Source organism: Gigantopelta aegis, chromosome 6 (assembly GCF_016097555.1).
Source record: "Gigantopelta aegis isolate Gae_Host chromosome 6, Gae_host_genome, whole genome shotgun sequence".
In the NCBI taxonomy this organism is placed as follows: Eukaryota; Metazoa; Mollusca; class Gastropoda; order Neomphalida; family Peltospiridae; genus Gigantopelta; species Gigantopelta aegis.
In genome coordinates, this window is record NC_054704.1 from 74,213,375 (window position 1) to 74,241,169 (window position 27,795).

General features: G+C 41.5%; 1 protein-coding gene across 1 annotated transcript; it reads right to left on the minus strand.

Moving 5' to 3' along the window:
• Positions 1–5,096: 5,096 nt before the first annotated feature.
• Positions 5,097–24,930, minus strand: LOC121375089 (BTB/POZ domain-containing protein 2-like). Its single transcript, XM_041502322.1, has 3 exons — positions 24,843–24,930; positions 11,445–11,732; positions 5,097–6,323 (listed from the first exon to the last, which is right to left on the minus strand). Exons 2-3 carry the CDS (start codon positions 11,723–11,725, stop codon positions 5,948–5,950), a joined length of 657 nt encoding a protein of 218 aa, XP_041358256.1. The 5' UTR covers positions 11,726–11,732; positions 24,843–24,930; the 3' UTR covers positions 5,097–5,947.
• Between the last annotated feature and the right edge of the window lie 2,865 nt (positions 24,931–27,795).

Below are 27,795 nucleotides of genomic sequence, written 5' to 3' on the forward strand. Positions count from 1 at the left end.
AAATCTTGTGATTTTTTTCTGATTTTTGATGTAATTTTTTTTCTATTTTCCTCTGGTCCTTGTAATAACACCATATGTTATGATATATCAACCTGCTTATAAATAATATTTTGACGGAACATGCTCTTATCTTTTCGCCTGTGGCGATGTTAATTGTTTTAGAGGACCGTGGGCAGCTTGGTTACGTAATACCCCCGCGCGACGGTGATAGTCCTGCATTCCCAATATGCACCTAGGTCAGCTGTGGAGGCCATGTGGCCAGTAGTTACGTAATACCTCCGGGAGTTCTGTTTTACGACCGGGTATTGCTAGCGACCTGGCGACAGTATGTCTGGTCAACTAAGAAAAAATACCGTCTCTGGGAGTTGTGGCAATATCACATGATAGGTGAGGTACCGCGTTGTGCCCCCAGGCGATATTCGCTGTCTCTGAGATTTTGAATAAATAGGATTTTAGATATATCGGGCATTCCCGCTCCAGCTCTCAGCCGAAGATGTCCTTTGCCGCTAAGCAGCTCCAATTCGCGCCCTGCTCTGTCGATCTCCCTCCCCACTGTTGGGGTTGACGATCCAGAGTTTGGGCACGCTGAACTATAAGCTGTCACAGAAGAGCGGGAGGGCTTACGTTACACTAGTGTACGTAAGCCACCAACCCAAACCAGCGACCAGGAAGAGAAGACGCCAGCGACGGAAGAAGGTGACGCGCACGGAAGAAACGGTACAGGGGGGACCGAAGCCGGTGGCTACTCCGCCGGTAGAGGTTCCTTCGCCGCCGTTGACACCAAAGACGCCGTCACCGCCGCACCGCAGACCGATGAGACTACATCGGATCGAAGTGGACCCGCCGGCCAGCCCTGACGTCTGTACATCCCCGGTTCGACACCCCCCACCCGCCGGCCCTTTTAAGGGCCAATATTAAGGCGCCGCTGGAAGGGATCGAACCGGTGGTCGCACCAAACCGACCCAGCGCAGAGGGATACCGCCCAGCTGGAAAGCTGGGATCGGCCACATCCGCTGTTAGACGCTGGGTCAACCACATAGGGACGAAGCCGCTGGTCGTGTACGCCCCCAACACTGGAGCAGCTGCCTACAACACCGACCAGAGGAATATTCCCGCACCGGTACGACAGACAACGGGGCAGCTTCCACATCAACAGCGTGGAATCCCGCACCGGTGCACTGCGTACTATGCTGACGATGGAGCACGACAGCGTATACCAGCAGGCATACGTGGGGGAAGGCTCCACACACCGTCAGACACACGACATGCTGCCCAGGGTGTTCGCGCAGCACTACTGGGACATCGTCAGCAGGTACCAGATGGAGATGCATCACCTCCCCAACTTCCACAGTGACGCCTGAACACCGCACCAGCCCTCAAGGCTAACCTGATTCGTATAGGTCGGTACGTTTAGGCTTAAATTTCTAAAATCCGACACCCTTTAAATTTTTGGCCGAACCGTCTAAATTTGCGTTCAATCACCAGCAATATTTCGGACATAACGCAACAAATTACTTCAACTTTTTGGCTTTATTCTCCTGAGAAATTTCAAAATTATTACCGCCGCCTCTTCCGCCTCTGCCAGCCACAGCCGGTCTTCGGTGCTCCTTGTGCCAAGTCGTAAGCGAGAAGACAACCCCCCCCCCCCCCCCCCCCTCCGTCTTGGACGGAGAGCTTGCTTCGCAAGCACTTGCGCCCACGACAGGAGTGCGCTACAACTTGTTCTGAATGTGCACGTTAAACCCCATGACCTGACCTGACCTGATATATCGGGGAGAAACACTGGAAGGCTGCAGGGGAATGGACGTCGTCCACTGAACGACCTATATAAGTTCAGTCCGGACTTGGTAAATATATATTTCTGCTCTGTTGTATAACCTTGATGTGATTGATGTGACTTTAAATATTTTAATACTGTATTATACCAATATTATTTAGACAGTGTCTCCGGTAATCTGACGAAGTAAATTATAGGCTTCACTGTTCTAAAATATTAAAGCTTAGCCAGTCATCCTAGAGGACCTAGGTAAACTGTAGGTTATTGTCTTTATTTTGTTATGTACCAGTATTAATTCTGTATTATAAGGTTACTGAATGAGTAGTTAAGGGTTAATTAAAAATTAACCAGTTAGGAAGAGTTGTAATTCCTTTATTAATTAAGTTCCCCTGGCAGCGTTTCTCAATTATCACACGTGATATAATTTGTGATGCATTTGTTTATTTTGCTATAATAAGCCTATTGATAATCTATTCATAATTTCATTCCAAAGACAAGGGGACAATGTTGCAATGGCCAGCAAGGCAGGGAAATCACAATTCACAATGGATTTTCTGGATCCGCCACTGGTTAATATATATTTTAGCTGTCAATCCAGACACATAAAATTTTATTCAAAGTTTGAAACCATTAGTTAACTGTTTTATCAATCAAAAGTATTTAATGTAAGAATGATTCTGTTATTATGTAAATTATTTTTTCACCGGCATCGCCGTATTCTTTGCATGAAAACCTCCACCAATGTCTTTAAAGTACCGTAGCAAACGCGTTGATTAATTAAATTTACAAACTGCGCAATAACTCCTATTACGAGATATGCTCAACCAAATACATGTATTAAAACAATAAAGAAAAATAATTTTTAAAAAAACTAAAAAAAAACTAGATCTATAGATCGAACTAAAATCTCGTGGCTTGTTAACTATTATCTGATATTCGTATGCAGACCGCGGTTTCGACATTGTCGCGATGATCTAAATTTAGACAACAAACACGCTACATCAAACTGGTTTTTACACTAAGTTACATTAAACGTATTGATAAGGTTGGGAACCAGTTAAACCGCTTGGCTATTTTCGTTTTGAACTTTGTAATCGTTAGGTTTTTATGAATTAAAAAATTAATAATATAACATCGATTGACATCGGAAGTATTTTCCATCAACCATGACTCACAGATTTTATTTGGGAGTATTTTAGGTAAATATTGCGTCAAATACGCAGGATTCCTGTCATGTGGATGAAGCGCAGCAGTCGAGCAGACGACAGACGATAGGTCTCAATTCCAAGTAGGCCAGCTAGCTGTGAGATTTCAGCCTCATAAATTGAACAAAATGCCATTCATTTTAATCAAGAGACTACTTATATTCCCATGGGATTGTTCTCACCTAAAGAACTTGTCTAGCGGGCCTATGCCCGCTTGTTCATGAGATCGTTTCATGTCGTTTTATATCAGCTGGATCATGGCATGCGCATGGAATAGCAGGTGATTGCAGCGTCACTCGCAGCCGCCTGAGATACTATAGTAAATGTAACGCACGTGGCATAGCCGGTTATGACGCGTCTTTGTTTAAAGTTGCGGAAAGTACATCACAATTGTTTTAACTGTTTCATGGTGAAAATAAATAATTATTTAATGCCTGGTGATAAAACTAGTGGTGTTCGGAAAAAGCACTTCTTGAGCTTAGTGGTGGTATGGCATGTCCGAGTGCTGGCAAGGCCGACCAGTGTCGACCAGCGCGGGCAGAACGCTGGGTAGACTTTCTTTTGATAGTCTGTTTATATGTCAAGTTTGGTTGTGTCACGTGTTATGGTAGAACTTGTGATACAAACAGAATCAACATTTCTTTAAAATGTAGCTGGTGCAAATATACTAAAACGCAAAAGAAACGCAGGTTCTCATTAAATTGGATATAAAATATTTAAAAAACAAAACGAAATGAAGATTTCAACATTTATTTTGGAGCTACACCAATTCGGCACACATTGGTGTTGGAAATTTTTGATTGAATTCCTTTTTGGCTATTGTTTCATGTCATAAAGTAGGGTGGGGGTCCATGTTAAAAATGTGAAAGAGACGACCTGTAGCATTGTCAAAGTCAGTATCGCGTGTGACCACCCTGGGCATTCAAACAGGCAGTGCAACGTCTCCTCATTGAGTTGACAAGCCGTTGAAAGAATGCCTGAGGGAGTGAGTTCCATTCATGGACCAATGCTGCTTCCAGCGCCTGCATATTCTGAGGTTGTCCGCGAGCCTGAGGCGACGTCCGATTTCATCCCAGACGTGTTCGATAGGCGCCATGTCCGGTGATAAGGCTGGCCACGGCAACGTTGGGATGTTGTGCTGAGCCAGCAACGCCTGTGTTGCCCTGGCAGTGTGCGGCCTGGCATTGTCTTGCTGCAGCAAGCGCACACGTGGGTGAGCGGCAAAGAAGGGAACGACGTGATTGTTGATGACGTCATTTTGGTACACGGCGGCATTAACGCGTTGTCTGAACACATGAAGTTGTGTTCTGTGGTTGAATGAGAACCCACCCCACACCATCACACTACCCCCGCCCCATCGGTCGGCCTGCAGAACGCAGCAGTCGGAGTAACGTTCATGTCGACGTCGCCATACTCGGATTCGGCCATCAGCGTTGGAAACATTGTAACGGCTCTCATCAGTAAACAGAACTTGTTGCCACTGGCCACGTCGCCATCTTTGATGTTGTTGCGCCCACTGTTGACGTTGTTGGCGGTGCCGAGGGGTCAATATTGGTCCCACATAAGGACGGCGGTTACGGAGTCCTGCTGCCCTCAGACGGCGTCGGACGGTATCGGCGGACACTGGACCACGTGGACCACGCACCTGGTGAGCGGTGTTAGCTGCTGGCAGCATCCGATTCCTAAGGTGGGTCACCCGGATGTACCGGTCTAGGGCTGCGGTTGTCACCCTCGGGCGGCCGGTGCGTGGTCGATCGTTCAGATCCAGTGATTTGGTGACGTTGAGAAAGGCGTGCGATTGTCGAAACATGACATCCCAATTGTCTGGCTACAGCAGTACGGGTCTGTCCGGCTTGCAACATCCCGATGGCCATCCCTCGCTGGAGTTGCGTCAGTCGTGGCATTTTTAAAATGTGATTCTGTTGTCTGTCACTACTCAAATTGAATTTATGCGATTAAATCCAGGTGTGTAGGCTTTATAAGCATTTCAATGAGTGTGTTTGCACTGGATTCATGATACGGATGATCCAGCACGTGCAAACAACGTGTTTTGAGAATTCGTGACGTCACACAGGTAATGAAATTGACACGCAGGTGGGACTGCGGTGTGGGTGTGTGCCATGTCCTTTAACACAGTTGAGGTTCAATTCCACCAAAGATACTGCTTTACAAAGTGCAATTCTTTCGCATTTTCAGGACCTGCGTTTCTTTTGCGTTTTAGTATATTATGATGAGAGTAATCTCGGGGGTTTTGATATCAGAAATAATAAACCTGGAATCTGTCCTCCTTCAACATGTGTACGGCCGAGTCCTCTCTGTTTAGATTTGTGTGGGTTAAAAAACGAGCACGCAAAGGAGCCGTGTTGTACTGTAGATCTGCCTGACAACGCACATCGTGAGCCAGGTCCCTCAATGTTAACAACCAGATTGTATATCTCATATTTGGTCAGCTGTATGGGACGAGCAAACTCTACATCATATGGTGACGTCAAAACTACGACTGTCTTTGTTACTGATGACCCTTTGATTAGTTCACCTGTTGTCGCGTTGGTTAGGATGGCTCTGACGTCATATCTTGGAGGCGTACGGTTACTGACACCATATAGCTGAAATCCTCGCAGTGATGCGTTTTGGTTTACAAAGAACATGATTGCGTCGTCACGATCACCTGGACACGGCAAGGGGCACGACCCATACACTGTATTCTGTAATCTGTGTATTGTTACAGGTTGTGTGTGAATCTCTGTGGCTGTCTGTTCTCTCTGTATGACACCAGTCCGCGTGTTGGCGTTAAACGGGGAAACATTTTCATCTGGACACAGTGCATACCTTAAAATCTTATTTTGCTCACAACTGTTCAACAGTTTAGTAGCTACGACGTTTTTCACGAAATATTTCTGTTCCAGTAATGGATAGCGCATGTGTGTTATGACTTCTCCAAGTACTTCTCGTCTGGTTTCCGGACTTAAATCTTTGTTTTGTTTCCTGCACGCGCTCTCACTCCAGACCACAGCAGCTTCAAAGACGATTTTTCATCTGCTTTCAGGTTGTCCGCTTTTACGATCTGAACCAAGCATTCGTGGCAAAGAGAGGTAACTCCAGCTGACTTCAGAGCAGCATCACCATCTGATAAAATATAGTTGTACGCTTTCTGCATCAGGTGAATTTCGTTATAAAAATGGGCTTGCTCCATTACGGAGCAAGCGTTGTCTGCCGTCATTGATGACGACAAATACGTCAGACAGAGCTGTTCCAGGGTACTGATGTCATACTTCTTGGATACATACAGCAAACCGATTACATTGCCACCATTGATCATGATGGCATCTGTATACAGATACCTGTGAATTAAAAAACAGAACATAATATAATTTCTTTCAATAACTGACGTGTCTATTTAGTAACTATTAAGAATACAGTGGAAGAAGTATATAGTATACACAGTTGTCTTTTTGTTTCTGTTTTATTTTACAGTAAAATGGATTGAATTTAAAATGATACTGACAACATAACATTTAACATTATATAACAATAATGTAACATTTGACATTACATAACAATAACACTAACACTTAAGTTATTCTTCCAAACAAAACCGTATTTCACAATAAAAACATTGGATTTTTTTACATTTAACAAAAAACTACAAAATAAATAACATTGAGACAAATATTAAAATACTAGTACTAGAAAGATACCGACTAATATAGTAGTATTAGTATTAGTAGTAGTAGTAGTTGTAGTAAAAGTAGTAGTAGAAGTAGTAGTAGAAGTAGTAGTAGCAGTAGTGATGGTAATAGTAGAAGTAGGTGTAGCAGAAGTAGTGGTAGTAGATGTAGTAGTAGTAGTAGTAGTAGCGGTAGTGGTAGTAGTGGTAGTAATAGTAGAAGTAGTAGCGGTAGTGGTAGTAGTAGTAATAATAGCAGTAGTAGTAGTAGCATTAGTGGCTGTGGTATTAACAGTCATAGTAGTAGAAGTAGTGATAGTAGATGTAGTGGTAGTAGATGTAGTGGTAGTAGTAGTAGTGGTGGTGGTAGTATTAATAGATGTGGTAGTGGTGGTAGTAGTAGTAGTAGTAGTACTAGTAGAAGTAGTAGTAGAAGTATTAATAATAGTAGTATTAGTAGTAGTGGTAACAGCACAAGTAGTAGTAGTGGTGGTGGTAAAAGTAGTGGTAGTAGTAGTAGTGGTGGTAGTATTAATAGATGTGGTAGTGGTAGTAGTAGTAGAAGTAGTAGTGGTAGTTGTAGTGGTAATAGTGGTAGTAGTAGCCGTGCTAGTAATAATAATAATTGTAGTAGTAGTAGTAGTGGTAGTAGTAGAAGTAGTAGTAGATGCAGTGGTAGTCAGGGTTTCTGCCAGAGGGTAAAACGGGTATGGCGCCACACCCAAATGTTTTGGCATATTTTGTTTGTTGTTAACCTTTTGACAAAATCAATGACTCTTATTATTACTGTATGATTTTCTTAACCATAACCCTAAACGTTAGCCAGTTTCTTTCAGGGGGAGGCCCAACATACCCTCAGTTCACTGTGGTTGCATTCAATTCCATAGCGCCATACCCAAAAATGTCTTTCTGGCAGAAACACTGGTAGTGGTGGTAGTAGTAAGGGTATTGGTGGTGATAGTAGTAGTAATGACTAAGTCATTATAGTAGTAGTGGTGGTTGTAGTTGTAGTGGTGGTGGTAGTAGTAGTAGTAGTAGTAGTAGTTGTGGTGGTTGTAGTTGCAGTAGTAGTAGACTTGGTGGTAGTAATAGTAGTGGAGATGGTGGTAGTAGTAGTGGTGGTAGCAGTTGTAGTGGTGGTAGTAGTAGTGGTGGCAGTTGTTGTTGTAGTGGTGGTAGTAGTAGTAGTAGAAGTTGTAGTGGTAGTAGTAGTATAAATAGTAGTGGTATTAGTAGTAGTGGTAATAGTAGTAGTAGTAGTAGTAGTTGTAAAAGTAGTGGTAGTGGTAATAGTAGTAGTAGTAGTAGTAGAAGAAGTATTGGTGGTAGTAGAAGTAGTAGTGGTAGTTGTAGTGGTAGTAGTAGTAGAAAAGGCAGTAGTAGTAGATGTAAAAGTAGTGGTAGTAGTAGATGTAGTAGTAGTAGAAGAAGTATTGGTAGTAATAGTGGTGGTTGAAGTAGTAGTGGTAGTAGTAGTGGTGGTAGTAGTAGTAGTAGTAGTAAAAGTATTGGTGGCCATTGTAGTAGTGGTGGTAGTAGTAGTTGTAGTGGTAGTAGTAGTAGCTGTAGTGGTGGTGGTGATAGTAGTAGTAATAGTGGTGGTTGAAGTAGTAGTAGTGGTGGTGGTAGTAGTATTGATAATAGTAGTAGTGGTAGTTGTGGTAGTAGTAGTGATAATAGTAGTAGTGCTAGTTGTAGTAGTGGTGGTGGTGAAGGTAGTAGTAGTAGTAGTGGTGGTGGTGGTGGTGGTGGTGGTGGTGGTGGTGTTAGTAGTAGTTATATTAGTGGTAGTAGTAGTGGTGGTGGTGGTAGTAGTAGTAATAGTAGTAGCAATAATAGTAGTAGTGGTAGTAGTGGTGGTGGTGGTGGTGATGGTAGCAGTAGTAGTTGTGGTAGTAGTAGTGGTGTTAGTAGTAGTAGTAGTTATATTAGTGGTGGTAGCAGTAGTGGTTGTAGTAGTAGTAGTAGTAATAGTAATAGTAGTAGTGATAGTGGTAGTAGTATTAGTGGTGGCAGTAGTAGTAGTAGTTGTTGTTGTGGTAGCAGTAGTGATAATAGTAGTGCTAGTTGTAGTAGTGGTGGTGGTGAAGGTAGTAGTAGTAGTAGCTGTGGTAGTAGTAGCGATAATAGTAGTAGTGGTAGTAGTGGTGGTGGTGGTGATGGTAGCAGTAGTAGTTGTGGTAGTAGTAGTGGTGTTAGTAGTAGTAGTAGTTATATTAGTGGTGGTAGTAGTAGTGGTTGTAGTAGTTGTAGTAGTGATAGTAGTAGTAGTGATAGTAGTAGTAGTAGTGATTGTGGTAGTAGCATTAGTGGTGGTAGTAGTAGTAGTAGTAGTAGTAGTGATAGTAGTAGTGATTGTGGTAGTAGCATTAGTGGTGGTAGTAGTAGTAGTAGTAGTTGTTGTGGTAGCAATAGTGATAATAGTAGTAGTGGTAGTTGTAGTAGTGGTGGTGGTGAAGGTAGTAGTAGTAGTAGTAGTTGTGGTAGTAGTAGTGATAATAGTAGTGGTGCTAGTTGTAGTAGTGGTGGTGGTGAAGGCAGTAGTAGTAGTAGTAGTAGTAGTGGTGTTAGTAGTAGTAGTAGTTATATTAGTGGTGGTAGTAGTAGTGGTTGTAGTAGTAGTAGTGATAGTAGTAGTAGTAGTAGTAGTAGTGATTGTGGTAGTAGCATTAGTGGTGGTAGTAGTAGTAGTAGTGATAGTAGTAGTAGTAGTGATTGTGGTAGTAGCATTAGTGGTAGTAGTAGTAGTGATAGTAGTAGTAGTAGTAGTGATTGTGGTAGTAGCATTAGTGGTGGTAGTAGTAGTAGTAGTTGTTGTGGTAGCAGTAGTGATAATAGTAGTAGTGGTAGTTGTAGTAGTGGTGGTAGTAGTAGTGATAATAGTAGTGGTGCTATTTGTAGTAGTGGTGGTGGTGAAGGTAGTAGTAGTAGTAGTTGTGGTAGTAGTAGCGATAATAGTAGTAGTGGTAGTAGTAGTAGTAGTGGTGGTGATGGTAGCAGTAGTAGTTGTGGTAGTAGTAGTGGTGTTAGTAGTAGTAGTTATATTAGTGGTGGTAGTAGTAGTGATTGTAGTAGTAGTAGTAGTAGTAGTAGTAGTGATAGTAGTAGTAGTAGTAGTGATTGTGGTAGTAGTATTAGTGGTGGTAGTAGTAGTAGTAGTTGTTGTTGTGGTAGCAGTAGTGATAATAGTAGTAGTGGTAGTTGTAGTAGTAGTGGTGGTAGTAATAGTGATAGTGGTAGTAGTATTAGTGGTCGTAGTAGTTGTTGTTGTGGTGGTAGCAGTGGTGATAATAGTAGTAGTGGTAGTTGTAGTAGTGGTGGTGGTGATAGTAGCATTAGTAGTGGTGGTAGTTGCCGTGGTGGTGGTGGTGATGATAATAGTATTAGTACTGGTTCTAGTAGACGTGGTTGTAGTATTTTGGTTGAAATAGTAGTGGTGATAGTGGTAGTAGTGGTGGTAGTAGTAGTAGTATTGATAGTGGTAGTAGAATTAGTTGTGGTAGTAGTAGTAGTAGTAGTAGTGATAATAGTAGTAGTGGTAGTTGTGGTAGTGGTGGTGGTGAAGGTAGTAGTAGTAGTAGTTGAGGTTGTAGTAGTGATGGTCTTAGTAGCAGTAGTAGTTGTAGTAGCAGTAGTAGTAGTAGCAGTGATAGTGGTAGTAGTGGTAGTGATAATAGTAGTAGTGGTAGTTGTAGTAGTAGTGGTGTGGAAGGTAGTAGTAGTAGTAATTGTGGTAGTAGTAGTGGTGGTAGTAGTAGTAGTAGTAGTAGTAGTAGTAGTAGTAATGGTGGTAGTAGGAGTAGTGGTGGTAGTAGTAGTGGTGGTCATAGAATTAGTAGTGGTGGTAGTAGTAGTGGTGGTCATAGAATTAGTAGTAGTTGTAGTAGTAGTGGTAGTAGTAGTAGTAGTAGCAGCAACAACAGCAGAAGTATTAGTATTTTAGTAATAGTAGTAGTAGTAGTGGTAAAAGTAGTGGTAGAGGTAGCAGTGGTAGTAGTAGTTGTAGTAGTAGTAGAAGTAGTGGTAAAAGTAGTGGTAGTAGTAGTAGTAGTAGTAGTGAAGGTAATAGTAGTAGTAGTGGTGGTAATAGTGGTAGTAGTAGTAGTAGTCGTGCTAGTAGTAACAGTATTGGTGGTGATAGTAGTAGTGGTAATTTAGTAGTAATGACCAAGTCATTGTAGTAGTAGCAGTAGGTGTAGTGGTGGTGGTAGTAGTAGTGGTGGTAGTAGTAGTAATAGTAGTGGTGGTGGCTGTAGTAGTAGTTTTAGTAGTTGTAGTAGTGGCAGTAGTTGTAGTTGTGGTAGTAGCAGTAGTAGTATTAGTTGTGGTGGTAGTAGTTGTAGTGGTGGTAGTAGTGGTGCTATTAGTGGTAGTAATTATAGTAGTAGTAGTAGCTGTGGTGGTAGTAGTAGTCGTAGTAGTCATGGTAGTAGTAGTAGTGATATTAGTAGTTGTAGTGGTGATAACAGTAGTAGTAGTAGTAGTAGTAGTGGTGGTAGTAGTAGTAGTGGTGGTTCTAGTAGTGGTGGTAGTGGTGATAGTAGTAGTAGTGGTGGTTGTAGTAGTAGCGGTGGTGGTGGTATTAGTAGTAATTGTAGTATGGGTTTTTTCTGGTGACACACACACCCCATCCCCACCTTGTCCGTCCGATAATCTGTAGATTTTCTGTCAAGGACGGAAGAATTGATTGCTCCGAACGTGTACGTACCACCCATAAGTCAAGACATGGATTTTGTATTACTATTTCTTCTACAATCCATATAGTTGATGTTATATAAATTAACATTTTACTAACTTTAAAAACTCTTCAAATATCTCAGCTTCCACATCGGGTATGGCGATGTTATTTTGGTTAGCCATTGGTCCTTTCAGCATACTGTCAAAGACGCAGCTGCGCAGACTCAGTATGAGTGTGTGCGCCTGCACACTCTTTCGTGTCTGCCCCACTTGGAAAGTGACGTCAACGTGGACCTTTTGTTCAAATGAATGTTTCAGGCATTCGATGACTGACTTCCCTCTCTGCCAGTTATCTACGAAACCTGACTTAGTCTGGCGAGATGATGTCTTTGTGGCCATGTTGTCTCTGAAAATATACATTTTTATTTGTTTAGAATCTTTCAAATATGTCGAGAGTGTGTGTGTACGTGTGTATGTATGTGTGTGTGTGTGTATGTGTGTGTGTGAATGAGTGTGTGTGTGTGTGAATGAGTGTGTGTGTGTGTGTGTGTGTGAGTGTGTGCCATGTGTGTGTCTGTGTGTGTGTGAATGAGTGTCTGTGTGTGTGTGTGTGTGTGCCTGTGTGTGTCTGTGTGTCTGTGTGTGTCTGTGTGTGTGTGTCTGTGTGTGTGTGTGTGTGTGTCTGTGCATGTGAGTGTGTGTCTGTGCATGTGAGTGTGTGTCTGTGCATGTGTGTGTCTGTGTGTGTCTGTGTGTCTGTATGTGTGTGAATGAGTGTATGTGTGTGTGTGTATGAGTGTGCGTGTTTATGTATGTGTGTCTATATTTGTATGTTTGTGTGTGTGTGTGTGTGTGTGTGTGTGTGTATGTGTGAGTGTATGTGTGTGTGGTTTTTGTGTGTGGTTTTTGTGTGTGTGTGTGGTTTTTGTGTGTGTGTATGTGTTTTGTGTGTGCATGTTCGTGTGTGTGTGTATGTGTGCATGTATATGTGTCCATATTTGTGTGTGTGTTGTGTATGTGTGTGTTGTGTATGTGTGCGTGTTTATGTGTGTGTGCGTGTATGTGTGCATGTATGTGTCCATATTTGTGTGTGTGTGTGTGTGTGTGTGTGTGTGTGTGTGTTCGTGTAGATCCATGAATGAACAAGCATTTTGAAAGTACTGCTAAAGCTATACATGTCGCTAACAATTTTTTGTATCTTCTAAATTCAAGTGCCATAACTCAGCAAAGTGGGTAAATCACCATGAAAGTTAATCTTGATATTATGTAAAGGTATATACAAATGATAAAGGCTATATACAAATTTCATCTTGATATCTCCAGGAATTGCAAGACTGGAAAACTAATTTTCACACCTCCTAAGTTGAAGGGCCAGAACTCTTTTCAAAATGGGTAAATCGCCATGAAAATCATACTTGATTTGTAACAGTACATGATTAAGCTACACACAACATTTCTCAATATTCTGACGGACGGACAGACAAACGGAGATGAAACCTATTATAATCCCCTCTGGTTGGACCGGTAGGGGACTAATAAATACATAAACTCGCATCATGACCCACAACCGGCCTCAATGGTGCAGTTAAGCCATTGGACTACAGACTGGTAGGTACAGGGTTCGCAGCCCGGTACCGGCTCCAACCCAGAGCGAGTGTAAGGCCACTATACTCTTTACTCTCTCACTAACCACTAACCAACTAACCCACTGTCCTGGACAGATAGCTTAGGTGTGTGCCCAGGACAGCGTGTTTGAACCATTAATTGGATATAAGCACAAAAACACGTTGAAATGAATGAACGTGACCCACATACCCATGTTCGTTATCGGACTGTATTATACACAGTGCATATACTAGGTTCACAACAACCGAGGGAGGGTAGGGGGGACACATACCCATGTTCGTTATCAGGCTGTATTATATGTTTCTGACTAATAAAATATTTCTACGATTAAACTTACATATTAAATATTGTTTCTTGTTTCGAATATCAGTGTCTGTATATTCAATGTGTTTCTGGTCGTCTTAATATTTGTAAGAAGCCCAAACTGGATTTTGTCTTCAATAATTTTTTACGTACGAAAAAATGTACTTTAGGATATAAAATCAAATTTAACCATCTGAGTACTGCAGGCGAGATATCTCGCCCGACGTCACGTCAGTCGATATACTGTACACTGTATACAGTGCATTCCCCAATTCATATTTCCCGCCATTTTGCACACGACACTCACCGGAAACAGAAATATAATTAAAGAAGAAAGTTTTTTTTTCAAAATGGTGGCTTTTGTTTTGATTTTTTCAATTGAAAATACCTTGAAATTTTGAGTTCAAAAAGTGGTTTTCGGCAAGTATTTTCGCTTGACAACAATGGCGGCACATAGCGGTCATTTTCAGGGATCGATAGCTGATTGTGACAGCTAATTTGATAATAAATTTGATCATTTTACCAACAACGAAAATTACCGAATATTGCAATATGAATCGTAGTTCGGGTTTAAAAAAACATTCTGGTCAGAAAAGCACTGTTATCGGGAATAATGGACATAAATACTGGACAGCTGGCCACAAATGCCCATAAGTAAACGCAACTTTTCGATTTTTTGCCTAATTTTAATCACCATTAGCCGATCTAAAATAATAAAAATTACAAAAAAAAGACACGAAAATAATACTTACCGATTCATATATGAACTTTATTTCATGTATTTATAAAACATTCTAGTGAATATATGTGAGTAAAAATTATAAACTTGTACCCACTCAACATGGTTTTTGTTAAAAATTAATCCAGTAGTCTAAGGTTTCGAACACTCCTATCCCAAGTCTGGCTTCCGATAAGATCGGGGCTCTGACTCGGGACAGGAAGCACCTAACTAAGGGGCCAATTTATAAATTTTGAAACTTATAGCAAAAAATTAAAAAATTAAAAAATAAGCTCACAGAAAAGCTGATAATAGATTTTAATAAATAGAATTAGAAAATTTGTTTCTAATTTTCATTATTATTCATACTTACCTAGTGCTAGCACAACAAATATGCTATTCAACCTGAGTCATACCTACACACTGCAGAATTCTCTCCCTTGCCGGATATGCGCAATGCTATCCTTGCACGGGCTACCTGTAACTTCATTCTCGGTTCAAAGTCCACCCACCGAGGGAAAGCCTCATAGGGGTGGGTGGGAGGTATAGTTTGTTGTGCTAGCACTAGGTAAGTATGAATAATAATGAAAATTAGAAACAAATTTTCTAATAGTCTTATTCAACTTACTGTGCTAGCACAACAAATATGCTATAACGGACGTGCAATGACACCGTTAGAGCACGTGAATTCAACATTAATGGGAGGAGGTAAGAAAATAGAGGACTTACCCGTACCCAAAAAGCTCCTTTGAAGTAATGACATGGAGATAGGACGAACCACGACATACGGTAACAAGGAGTCAAAAAACTTTTGGGAATAAAAAGGGGCTTCCCAAAAGAAAAACTCATCCCCATGAAAAGGAGGAAAAAACATCTCCCCAGGAGAGGAAAACGGTAGACAACACTACAAAAAAAACCCATCCCTCAGAAAAGAGTGGAGTGTTAAACATGTCCGAAGTGTGAAACGATGGCAGTCGGACGGAAAAGAGGTCGACCCCTTTCCATTGCCCTGCGCACAGACACGACGTGTTGAGCCGCAATGACTGTCTGGATCCTACGCGTACCGTCAGGACCAACCGCCATATCCCGGAAATAGAAACGGTCAAAAGTGTGCCGTCCTTTCCAAACCCCTGCATTCATGACCTTTATAATATCTAAAGAGTCATGAAAATTCAGGGAAGCAGAAATGGCTCGGATCTCATGTGGTTTAACAGAGAAATTCCGTAACACATGATCACCCGCCATCTCATATGCTAGCTTGATGGTAGCTGCTATCCATCGAGACAAAGCATTTTTTGTGACATCACCCGGCCTAATGGTATAAGAAATAAAACAATCTCTTTTTACCCTGCCGCCGGTTTTTCGTACGCTGCAAATAATACTTCAATGCTCTCACCGGGCAAAGAAGTCTATCCGAGTTATCAGATGACAGTGTACGAGATAAACTGTGAATGACAGTAGGTGGAAACTCTTCCCCTGGAGACTGGTTTTTAGCAACAAAGATAGGGTCGGTACGTAAAGTGACAGACCCGTCCGAATTGTAATCAACCAAGTCATGCAAAAAAGCATGTATCTCACTGATCCGACGACAAGCTGCCAGTGAAACCAGAAACAGAGTCTTCCACGTCAAGGCACGAAGACTAGCAAACCTCAACGGCTCATAAGGCGCACCCTTAAGAGCATGCAACACCAGAAAGACATTCCATTTCGGAATAATGGAAGGTCGTTCAACCGTGGATTGTAATGATTTAAGTAAATCATGCAACACCAAGTTGGTAGAAAAGTCAGGACATCCACACTGTTTAAGAGTAGTGAAAATCGCAGCTCTGTGACTTTTCACTGTCATGACTAAGTTTCCTTTCTTGGACCAACGCCAGAAAGTACTCCGCTAAATCGTTGACAGTAGGCGATAAGGGATCGAAATCCCGTGCGTTCGCCCAACGAACCCACATACGCCAGTGACACTGATAAACCGACTCGGTAGATTTGCGCTTTGCTGAAGAGACGAGATGCGCAATTCTTGTGGAAAAACCTCTGCGTCGCAAGGAAGCCCTGATAACCTCCACGCGTGAAACCGGAAGACCTCCGGCTTCGGATGCCACACCGTCTGACTCAGTCGCTGGCTGAGTAGATCGGACAACACTGGTAATCGGAACGGGACTGCCACTAACAGTGACAGGAGCTGTGGAAACCAGGGCTGCGCCACCCACAGAGGAGCTATCAACGTCACGTGACAAGGTTCCTGGACCACTTTGGTCAACACCTTGCCGAGTAAGACAGGAGGAGGGAAGGCATAAAAATCCAGTCCCGTCCAATCCATACTTAACGCGTCGTACTCCAACGCCAAGTGCGGAACGGTCGGAGTTTGCGGCCACAGAGTACCCCCAACCGAGGGGTATCTGCGCGAACCTCGTCCTCTATCGAGTAAAGTCGAAGAGGTAGGGACCAAAGACGGTGCAAACTGTGAGGAGATGTCCGTTGCTACCGAAGTCACCGGACCCTTGGGGTAAACATATGCAAACGGAGGACCCAAACGGGATGAGTCCTCCACCCAACGGTAAACATCGGTCGGGATGCCATCAGAGACGGATCCCGGCATCGGAACAACTGGCTCAGTTCGAAGCAAACTGGCAGAACTCTCCTCGGGCCTTGAGAATGCTGAGGTGCCGAAGCGACTGTCAGCAATCGAAGGCAAAGTCGGGGCCACCTGCTCTGCGGACGAAGCAGTGGACCTATGCACAACGGAGTGCATGTGCTCGGTAACCGATGAAGTCGTCAAAACCGGTGCCGCGACGACTCCACCCTGCCCCCCTTCTGTTTGTAAAGGTAACCGTAACGACGATGGCGACGCCCGCGACGAAGCCACACAAACAGAGGAAGGCGCCGTCACTAACGAAGACGGCTCACGTACCACGGTCACAATAGGAGCCCGGGGGGGCGCTCCCGAAGTATCTGTAACTGTACTCGTAACACGGACCGAAGAAGAAACACCCTTGTGTTTCCCCCCTTTCCGGACACTTTTCGAAGTGTCTACAGACTTATGGGACCTACCCACTAAGTCCGACTTGCCGACTACTGCCGAAGCAGACGACAAGATTTTGCTGGTACCCGAAACCTGAGTCTGCGAACCGAACCGAACCCACTGGTCAGGAGACCACGTGGCGCAGATCTCACACTGACGGTCTTGAGAACAAGACCGACAGTCCGGACACAACACGTGTGTGTCTTTACGTCGTAAAAGAAATGGACAACCATCTCGCGCACAAACTTTCCGTGCGCTAGCTGTCAACGAACTCGCGTCGGACATGGTAAATTCAACACAGAATTCCCAACTACCAACCGTATGTCAAGTTCAACCAAAAAAACAAACACAAAATTACAAGTAAAGAAAACTTTTTGCCAAAGCTTAACAGGTGTTAACAGGTGGACTGCAGAATTGAGAATGAAGTTACAGGTAGCCCGTGCAAGGATAGCATTGCGCATATCCGGCAAGGGAGAGAATTCTGCAGTGTGTAGGTATGACTCAGGTTGAATAGCATATTTGTTGTGCTAGCACAGTAAGTTGAATAAGACTAATTACCAATCATATTTCGAAACATTGGTGTGACCCAATGGGGGCAGGGGGAGAGGGGAGGCCAGAACCTATACAAAATCCTAAGGCCAAACCACCTACGCCCTATGGCCCCAAAGAAACCCTATCCACTCTGTCCTACTGCAACTCGATCCAGTTATGGCAATTAATTTTTGAAAGATTATTAAGAGGTTAAGATATTTGTGTCACTAGAAGAGTGACACCTAAGGTAGGTATTTAGAAGCCCCGCCCGCCATAAAGAGCGAAACGCATCCTCCGACATACGAAGAAAGACCCAAGCCGGCCCCTCGGTCGACCCCTAAAACATCAAGATTGAACCAGTTGAAAACCATAAATAAAAAATAACTTTCCGATCTCTTACAAACATTAGCTATTTGCATTTTGATACATAATACAATATGCGGCATTTTTTTGGTCGCCAAGCAGGCGACCGTAAAGTGCACACCCTGATATAATAGGCTCGCAACAACCGAGGGGGGTTTGGGGGGGGGGGGGGGGGGGGGGGGGCGGCGACGACGACACACATATCCATGTTCGTTATCGGGCTGTATTATACACAGTGCATATACTAGGTTCACAACAACCGAGAGAGAGAGAAATAAAGCACGTTTTACCTGCCCTTATTAATACACGCCCTAGTTTCTACCACAAATGTCCACAATCAATAATCGCCAGGTGTAATAATCGAATCAAATCGAGTATCTATTTGTGTTTTGTATACCGTGCTGTTCTGTCGACATAGACCTACCTTTCTGTTTATCAAAATGAGACCAAAGTCCATTTTGGAAAGACTTCCAACCATAAACCCTAACCCTAACACTGAATCAGACCCTAAATTTGTAAGAACGATGGGTGGGCAACGGTTGGATATTTTACGCACTATACCTCAGCCTAAAACTGATCGTAACCTTAACCGTAGTAAAAACTGGTCCAAAAATATTTTTTTATTTATTTAATTGACAGATCCCAACACCAGCGCATGCACAAATTTGATAGAAAATAGATGGTGGTGTATAAAAAGGCAGTTACCAAGAACCCATACCCGAAGAGACAACTTTGATCTACACCTAGCGGAATACATGTATTGTTGCCTTCGAGGAAGCGAAAACTTGTTTGAGACCTTCTTGGCTGACTGTTCGCGCCTATACCAAGCTTAAGTAAAATAAAAGGTGAATGCTTAGATAGAAATATACTCTGTCAAAAAAGAAACGCACAGGCGAAATATTCATGGAATTATCTCTTTAATACAAAGTGGCATAATTTTGTTATTTATGATCGTATCACAATCAAATTTGGCATGAGTATGTGACAATGTTCTTACTATGGACCAACGGCAGTGGAGGCGTTTTCGTCACCAAACAGCGTCGCACAAGGGTGTTGAAATCAGTACCTTGTGTGGCCACCAGCAGCAGCAATCACTGCACGACATCTCCTTGGCATAGACTGAATGAGTCTTTGAATCCGGGCACGTGGAATCCTAGCCCATTCTTCCTGCAGTGCATATATGACAGTTTCGGAAGCGTCTGAGGCTCCAGGTCATGCTGGCGTACACGTCTGTCCAGTTCGTCCCATAGATGTTCAGTGGGGTTGAGATCTGGCGATCTTGATGGCCATGGCAGCACATTAATGTTCTCATTCTGTAGGAAATCCATTGTTACACGTGCCGTATGCGGCCTGGCATTGGCCTGCTGAAAGAGTTATCTCCGTCGATCCATAATGGGAAGCATGTGACGGCGAAGAATGTCATCCCGGTAGCGTATAGCTGTCAGGTTGCCGGTCTTCAGCTGATTGAAACTGCTGATACCTGTCCCAGAGACGTGAAATGGTGCTCTGATGGATGTTATGTGGCGTGTGCGACTGCTGGCTGCGATTCACCTAACTGGAGGCGGCCTATTGCAATGTTTCGATTCGGCAGGCTTAGTCTTGGCATCTTGTAACTCGTCTACGTCGAAATGGAAATGAGGCATCATTGCGAACATTGCAGCTTTAAATACCCATCACTACCCCAATCTTTTTCCAGTTTCACGTGCATTCGTCAAAATCTTACCATTTCACGCCGATTTCCTGCAATTGTCGCACAACGTGTGTTAAATTTGTTTTAGGGGACATTTGGGCATGCTGTCTCATTCCAGGAACATTAACATTTCTTTTTTGACTGAGTATATTTGTTATCACTTCCTCACTTCGGTGACCCCATGTTGTCACTTTGTTTACATTTATTCCCTGTATGTTACAGGGTACAACATTTCGAAATCTGAGGTAACCGGAAGTCGGTTCACGTGGTTTTTACCTAGGTAACCAATTGTTCGGTTACATGAATTATATTTGTGTAACCTGTGGATTACCTGATCGGTTACCTCAAAGTTACGTTGAAATTATGTTTTAAATACATACTTTTTAGCTCAAACATAAAGTTAAAATAAAATACAACAGAAAACGTTTTATAAAAGAGTTTCTTTAATGCTTGCAAATCGAAAGAAGTGACTTGTAGATGTTTCTTTTGTTTTCGTATGATCGTAGCGTTGTAGATTTATTATTGTTATTGTTATTATTATTAATAATTTATTGTTGTTATTGTTATTGTTATTATTATTATTCACCACTTGCCGTCGGGATCGCAAAAAGTAATTTTTAGTTGCACCGAATCTAAAAAAAAACACTGTCCTCGGGCATTGGGCCGCCGTATTCTAGAACCTCTGTACAGCTTGCTGTAGTTACTAGTAACACTATTAGCCCAGTACTGAAACAAAATAGATACATTTGGAGGAAAAATGTCCATTCCCTGGTTCCTCTGAAGTATAATGCAAAACACTCAGTTACTCACTGGTGCATGATTAGACTAATATTTTTTTAATATAAATAACAAATAAAGGCTAACATTTGTCACTAATAATATGTAAAATGTAGTAGGCCCTATACAGCAGATTTTAAAACCCCCCACCAAAAACCCAAACAACAAATGTCCAGTTCCTCTGAACTATAAAACAGGCTACTCACTGGTGCATGATTAATTTAATAAAAATAAATCTTATAATAACATAAAAAGAAAGACCACAATTTAACACTGATATTTTGCTGTGGCGATGCTATATTCACTTAGTCGCTGGTACTTCTATACTACTACAGTGACGTTCCAAATGTTTGTTATTTAAAGCGCATTATGCGATGTTAGTATTTTTTGCAACTTTTGTGACATTTTTGCATTTTTGTTTACGTTAAAACCGTTTTCAACCTTTGTAAAATTATAGGCAATCCAATATTTGTCTACATATATTCCTTTAGAAATAGAATAGCAGCAGATAATTTAGGCGCCTTAGCGGTCCGTGCACATTTCTTTAAAACTTTTGGCTTGACTCTATACTGAGCCTTCGGTCGCAAGTTACAACAGTTGCAATATACTGTTGTCTACTGATTTGCCGTGCATCAAGTACTAAAAATCAGTCTAAAACATTTGCCGGAATACTAGTAGTATGTCTGCATGAATACATTTCCTGTAATCGTGAGGTTTGCTAGTTTTAATTTCTGAACATCTACAGGTTATGGCGTAACCTATTTGCGGTTCGCGTAAATTTAATTTTGCGTAACCGACACGCAAACAGAACGGCAGTTCGCGTGAAATATTGTGCCCTGATGTTACAAACAAATACTGGATTATTTACATCTTCATGGAACATTTATTACATACCTGAATGTTACAAAACATATATTATTAAAACATAAGATATTGAACTTGAAAACAAATCGATATTAAAAGTGGAATGTTATCCCAATTTATATATCATGAATAATCAATGAGAATTCATGAATATTAATGATGCTGGAACGGTCAGAAGTTTTGCCTCCATTTTAATCAGGGGGGAAGGTAGCCAGAGTACTCTGACTGTAAGAGAGCTAGACGGACATTTGGACATAAATACGCTCTCATTACAGTCAGAGACCAAGCTATGTAAGTCAGCCTTATTGATATTAAGAATGTTAAAACCAGTCTAAAAACACCTTTCCGGCATTTTTAAAATTATAGTAAACGGTATTAAAAAAAAAATTGGTTATTTTTATTTAAAGGTACACACCCTAGTTACGGCTATTTGTTAACCATTATGGCATTGTTTTTCGCTATTAAACCCCATTTTTCACAATTAAAATTGCACTTTACTTACATTTTATTATTTAGATTACACATTTCCATTCACCTGAAGCGCTTTTTGGTAATCCTGATGTTTGTAAAACCATGAAATGCATTTTTTGCATTTTTTCACAAGACATGCTGTCGAGAAAAAACCGTCAAGCAAGTGAGGTCCAATCTATTTTTAGAGGGAATCTTCCTATGTAAACATCACAGATGTTGGTATACCACGTGACCACTATCATTTTGGTTCGGTTTGTATTCTCGTGCACGGTTCGCGCAATCAACATCCGATTTGTTGTTGTTCATTTGTGAGATTTTTCTTCACAGTTCGTGAACATTTTGAGTAATAATAAAGTTCAGACAAGTAAGTATCTCAATACAAAACGTTACAAACCCTTAAAACCAATAATTTTGCTAAGTCCTACGATATCTGGAGAGGGGATACAACCAGGACAGAACAGTTGGAACATGTCCAGGAGAGGTGAAAAGAACGCACCCCAAGTCTGTGAAATTTGTCGTGAAGTTGGCATTGTTGTGCTTCGAGCGACATCTACCGGTGACATCAGAATACAAACTTTCAAAATTATTTCAAGCAATTGGGACATGGGGATTCCCATGGTATTTATCGATATAAAACCTGCTTTTTCACTCCATTTGATAAAAACGTGATCTAAGTGTGTTACAGGTTTGTAGATTAACCAAATTATAATTTATTTTCGCTGGATGGAACTAGGGTGTGCGGCTTTAAACTGAAACGGAAAACACAGACAAATGCAAAGTAAACAAAACTTTTACACCTTAATTGGCAGTCATTCCAGTTCACAACTGTCACATTGTTATAAAAAAATAAAAGCGAAATAAGATCCACGTGTGTGCACAATCTACCCGAAAAAATCCATGAAGGCATTTTATTCTTAGCCATGCATGATAATGAACATGTAGGCCTATGCATCCGCAGTACTGTGCCATTCAAGAAAACGATTCCGAAACTATCACGAGATGGCTCATGTGTGTTTGTTCGTTTTCATAGTAATATTTTTAACAAGACAAAACAAGAGTACTAAAATAATTCTGGGACAATAGTGTAGCGTTTATGGGCTAAAAGTGAGGTTATGAGCGGTTTATAAATAGCGGGGTCAACGATCCACATCTACTGAGCCGAATCACCGGACATGCAAATCGTTTTGGATACAAATAACAAGGGGGTGTCTACATTTATGCACAATTTTAATAAAATGTTTATTTACTACACTGACATAAAACAATTTGTAGTGTATCTTAGATTATGCATTGCTTCATTGCCATTGGTAAGAGACACATTTTATTTAAGTATTTCACAGTGTTCACATAGAAAATGATTTTTGAATCCTTAGGTGCGCCGATACACCGGACAGCACTATTAATAATGTATATATACTACTCAAAAGAATTTAAGGGTCAAAAATTTATAACCAAATAAGTTTCAGAGTGTATTAGATTGATGATGTAAACTATACCAAATTTTTTATTTATTGTTCCATATTTACAAAAAAACCACAAATAAACGTCACTGTATACAAGAAAGTCACATGACATGCTGTCAAAGTTGAAGGTTGTCAAACATGGATTTTACACATTAGAACATTCGTTTAATAGTGTGTGAATCCACCCCTGGCGCGAATACACTCGACACATCGTTGCCTCATGCTGTTGATCAGACGTCTGAAGAACTCTTGGGGAATGGCCTGCCACTCTGCCATAAGAAGTTGACCCAGATCATGAAGGTTGGCCGGAGGGGCATGGTTATCCCAAACTCTCCTGCCTAATTCGTCCCAGGCGTGCTCTATTGGGGCCAAGTCAGGCGAATATGCTGGCCAATCCATCCTGGCGATACCTTGTTGTCTGAGAAAGTCCGTTACCACCCTGGCGCGGTGGGGTCTTGCATTGTCATCCTGCAGAACTGCCCCGCCGCCAATCTGCTGAAGGCCTGGGAGAACCAACGGCCGGATAATCTCATTCAGATAGCGGATTCCATTCAGATTGCCATCCACCACATAGAGGGGGATCCTGTGGTGGATAGAGATGCCGCCCGACACCATGATGCTGGCACCACCGAACCGGTGACGTTGTCTAACATTAACGTCAGCGAAGCACTCCCCAGGACGTCTGTAGACACGAACCCGACTGTCGTTGAACTGGAGACTAAACCTGGACTCATCAGTGAACATCACTCGACCCCACTGAACACGTTGCCACCGCAGATGAAGCGTGCACCAGTGACGTCTGGCCGTTCTGTGACGTGGTAGGAGTGGTGGTCGAACAGCCTGGCAATGGCAGCGTAGATTATTAGCTCTCAGACGATTGCGTATGGTTTGATCAGACACTCGAGTTCCAGTCGCAGTCTGCAGATTGTCATGTAATCAGCGTGCAGTGGTTGTGCGTTGACGTAGAGCCATATTGGTGATGTAGCGGTCCTTTGTAGTGCTTCGGGGTCTTCCCGAACGTGGACGATTTCGAACAGAATTCGTTGCTTGGTACCGTTGCCACAGTCGGCCAACGACACTCTGACTGACACCAAGTCTCAGAGCAACATTTCTTTGCGTATTGCCATCCTGAAGCCAAGCAATAGCCCTTCCTCGATCTTCGATAGTCAGATGACGTCGTACCATTGTCGAATTTGGAGTGTTCACCGTACACAAACGCAAGCTCCAATTATACGGAAATTCAGCATTGGGAACATGGAATACACATGCAAAGCGTGAAAATGATGCGCTTTGTGAAAAAGCAAGTTATGGGCACTTAGCAGACCTTTCGCTTTCGCCCTAATTTACGTGCAAATGTAAGCATGTTTTCGCCATTAGAACTAGTCGACAGTGTCAATGACAGTGGATTATAATTCATTTATGGGTTGCTTAGACCCACTTTCGTCAAAATGGAACAATACCATTCGTGACATTATGGTCTAGCTAATATAATTGACATTCAGAAAATAATGTCGAAAATTTCGTCTGACCCTTAAATTCTTTTGAGTAGTATACTATAATTCTCTGGCATTTGTCACGAAGCATTTTAGAATGCAGGAAATTACATTGCATGCTATCAATTTTTTTTAACATTTCCGATGGCGCACTACCCTTTAGTTGTATGTAAGAAAAATTTCGATGTCACCTACCTTCGATTTTATAACTACCTTGAAGGTTTCGTGTCTCCAAACAACAAAATGTCTGACCTTCTTGGTATGTGAGGCGTTTCGTTTCTTGGAAGAGAGAACTGATCAAAGAAAGACAACTCCATTTTAGTGTGTCGCCACCATCAGGTTCCAATGTACGAAATCAATTCGTAATTCCGATAAAGTTAACTAATAAAACTGCTGTAGGCAGCGTATCAACTCACCCAATAAAAAAGGGTCGATCCTCATATTTAATCTACCTGCAAGGCAAAAGGGTCGGGGTGAGGTTTTGGGATGGGCACATACTATTATAGGAATTTGATAAACTTTGGGGTGTTTTTTTTTAAATATTAACAAGTCTTATTTTTCTGAAAATCGAAGTTTCATTTTGAGGGATACCCTGCACTGGTTTCAACCGTTTGTCTATACTGCATAACAACTGTATAACAACAAAAAGGGTATTTATTTTTTGACAATCAATAACAGTAATTGTACAAATAATCAATGTCAGATATTACTACTATTCTTTACTCCGTAAATATGTTTATGGAATATTGACGCAGAACTTTCAAAGTGTGATGACATCAGATTATTTTGCAGGCCTGTAGGAACTAGGGGAGGGCGGGGGCCTGGGTTTTTTTTTTTTTTTACATATTAATGTTTGCCATTGTAACCAAAATCTGATATAGAGTTTGTACCCGATTCGTCAGTGCAAACTTCACGAGATGAGATAGAGATCATATTTGACAAAAAAAAAACCCATGAAATTTTCTATTTATTATATAATTTTCGGCAATTTACCTTTATTTTTAAAAAATGCTAGCAGCAAAATAGTTCCGTCTTTTTATAGTGAAGATAACACTTTCTACAGTAACGATAACACATTTTAGAGTGAAATAGTGAAATTTTTACTCTAAAATGTGTTATCGTCAATGAGTTACTGATAATACTTTTATTTCACTAATATTTTAAGATAGGTCACTAAATGTTACATAATAATAATATATATATATATATATATATATATATATATATATATATATATATATGTGTGTGTGTGTGTGTGTGTGTGTGTGTGTGTGTGTGTGTGTGCATATATATGTATGTATGTATATGTATGTATATGTCTATATGTGTATATATGTATATGTGTGTGTATATATATATATATATACATATCCTCCCATAATATGTTTTCGAACAGATAAGCAAATATTGCAAATTTCTGTAATGAATTCTGAATTAAAAGCTAAATATACTTTCTTATCTGTTCATTAGAATATAATCCACGAAACAGACAGAATTATAGATGTTAAACACAATACTGGTTGCAGCAGAAATGTTTTTCCGACATCGTGTCTGGATATACTGTGAGGAAATTACGTCATATGTTTTCGAACACGTGATAGTTTCTATAAATAAACCTTGTTCCGTAGCGGCACAACAAGGTGTATGTATGGTATGCCAATTTGAACACAGTCAACAGACGACAGATAACTTTCCAAAATCTCCGAACTTGAAATTTTTTTAAAACTAGTTAATTTCAACATAAACATATTTACAGGTGGTAACACAACGTTGTAAATTCATTTTTCATAACTGTCGTGACATGGGCACCAAAATTCAGCATGTGTTCGAACAACCTTCACAGGTGTGCAGTATTTTAAGTGAACCCAGTGCTGACATTGTGGATGTGTACACTGAGCCCAGGATACAAAGACCAATGATACACAGTTCCTGACTTCATCTGGGGTGAATACATGACACTGACAACATACTTCGTTGTCATTATCACTCTCTGAATCGGACTCGTTATTAGCAGTGACAGTGAGTCGTTTGGAAATGCCAGATGTGCTTGGCACAACACTGGATGTTCAGGCAGTTGTGGCTACAATGACTTTTTTTAAATGGGGTGTGTGATGTTTCATGGATCTTCATGTTTTCAAGAACATCATCATCTGTGATGGCTCGACCAGCTACTATAGTACTCATCATTTTCCTCTTCTTTGTTGATTTTGGATCACAAAAAATCCTGTCATCAATTTTTGAAAAGAAAGAGGATATATTTGCTGTTGGTGATATAGCAGACGAATCTGCTTCGGCACCCTTGTCACATGACCTCTTGCAAACCTGGGCTGGGGTAAACTTCACCACGTCAACAACATTTCTGTCAAATGGGTAAACGCCACATTTCCTAAAAGCAGACTGAAGATTTGCAGGTGTTAGAGCCGCTGCATATGCACGACAACCCAGGCGGCAAATGGAATGTCGGTCTACTCCTCGTGTAGCATGTTCGCGAATATATTTGTGTCGCATGTTGCAATAAATCTTTTCAAACGGCCCAAAACAAGCAACATCCATCGGCTGTAGGAAGTGAGAGGTGTGTGCTGGTAGCACAAACAAAATGATATGTCTCTCTTTTGCCCATTGTCCAAGAGATACAGACACGTGTGATTTGTGACCGTCGTACATAATCAGAATAGGTTTCTCAGCAGTGGGATTGATGCAGTACTTGACAAAGTGCTCTGAGAGGTACTTCTTAAAAATGGCACTGTTTGCACTGACGGTCCCAGCAGTACCGGGTAAACAACCCTCCAATAACTCTTCTCGCATACGTTGGCTCTTGAAAATGAAATACGGTTGGATGGTGTTACAGATAGCATTGTCGCATCCTATCACAGTCGTGGTACTGGATCTAGACAGCGTAACAGCAACTGGGACTTAACCAGTAGAGCCAACAACACAAGGTGATGTGTAGTTTTCCAGAGACCCTTTTCATCAAGGTTGTAAATTCGTTCTGGGCTGTTCTTCAAATTATACTGGTCCAATATTGCTTCTAGACGACTGTAGTAATTGGTGACAGTTTTTTCAGATGTAGCTTTGGCTCTCATAATGTCAAGTGACCGTGGTTTGTAAATTTTAATGCTGGCCATCTCTTCAAAAAACTGTAAAACCA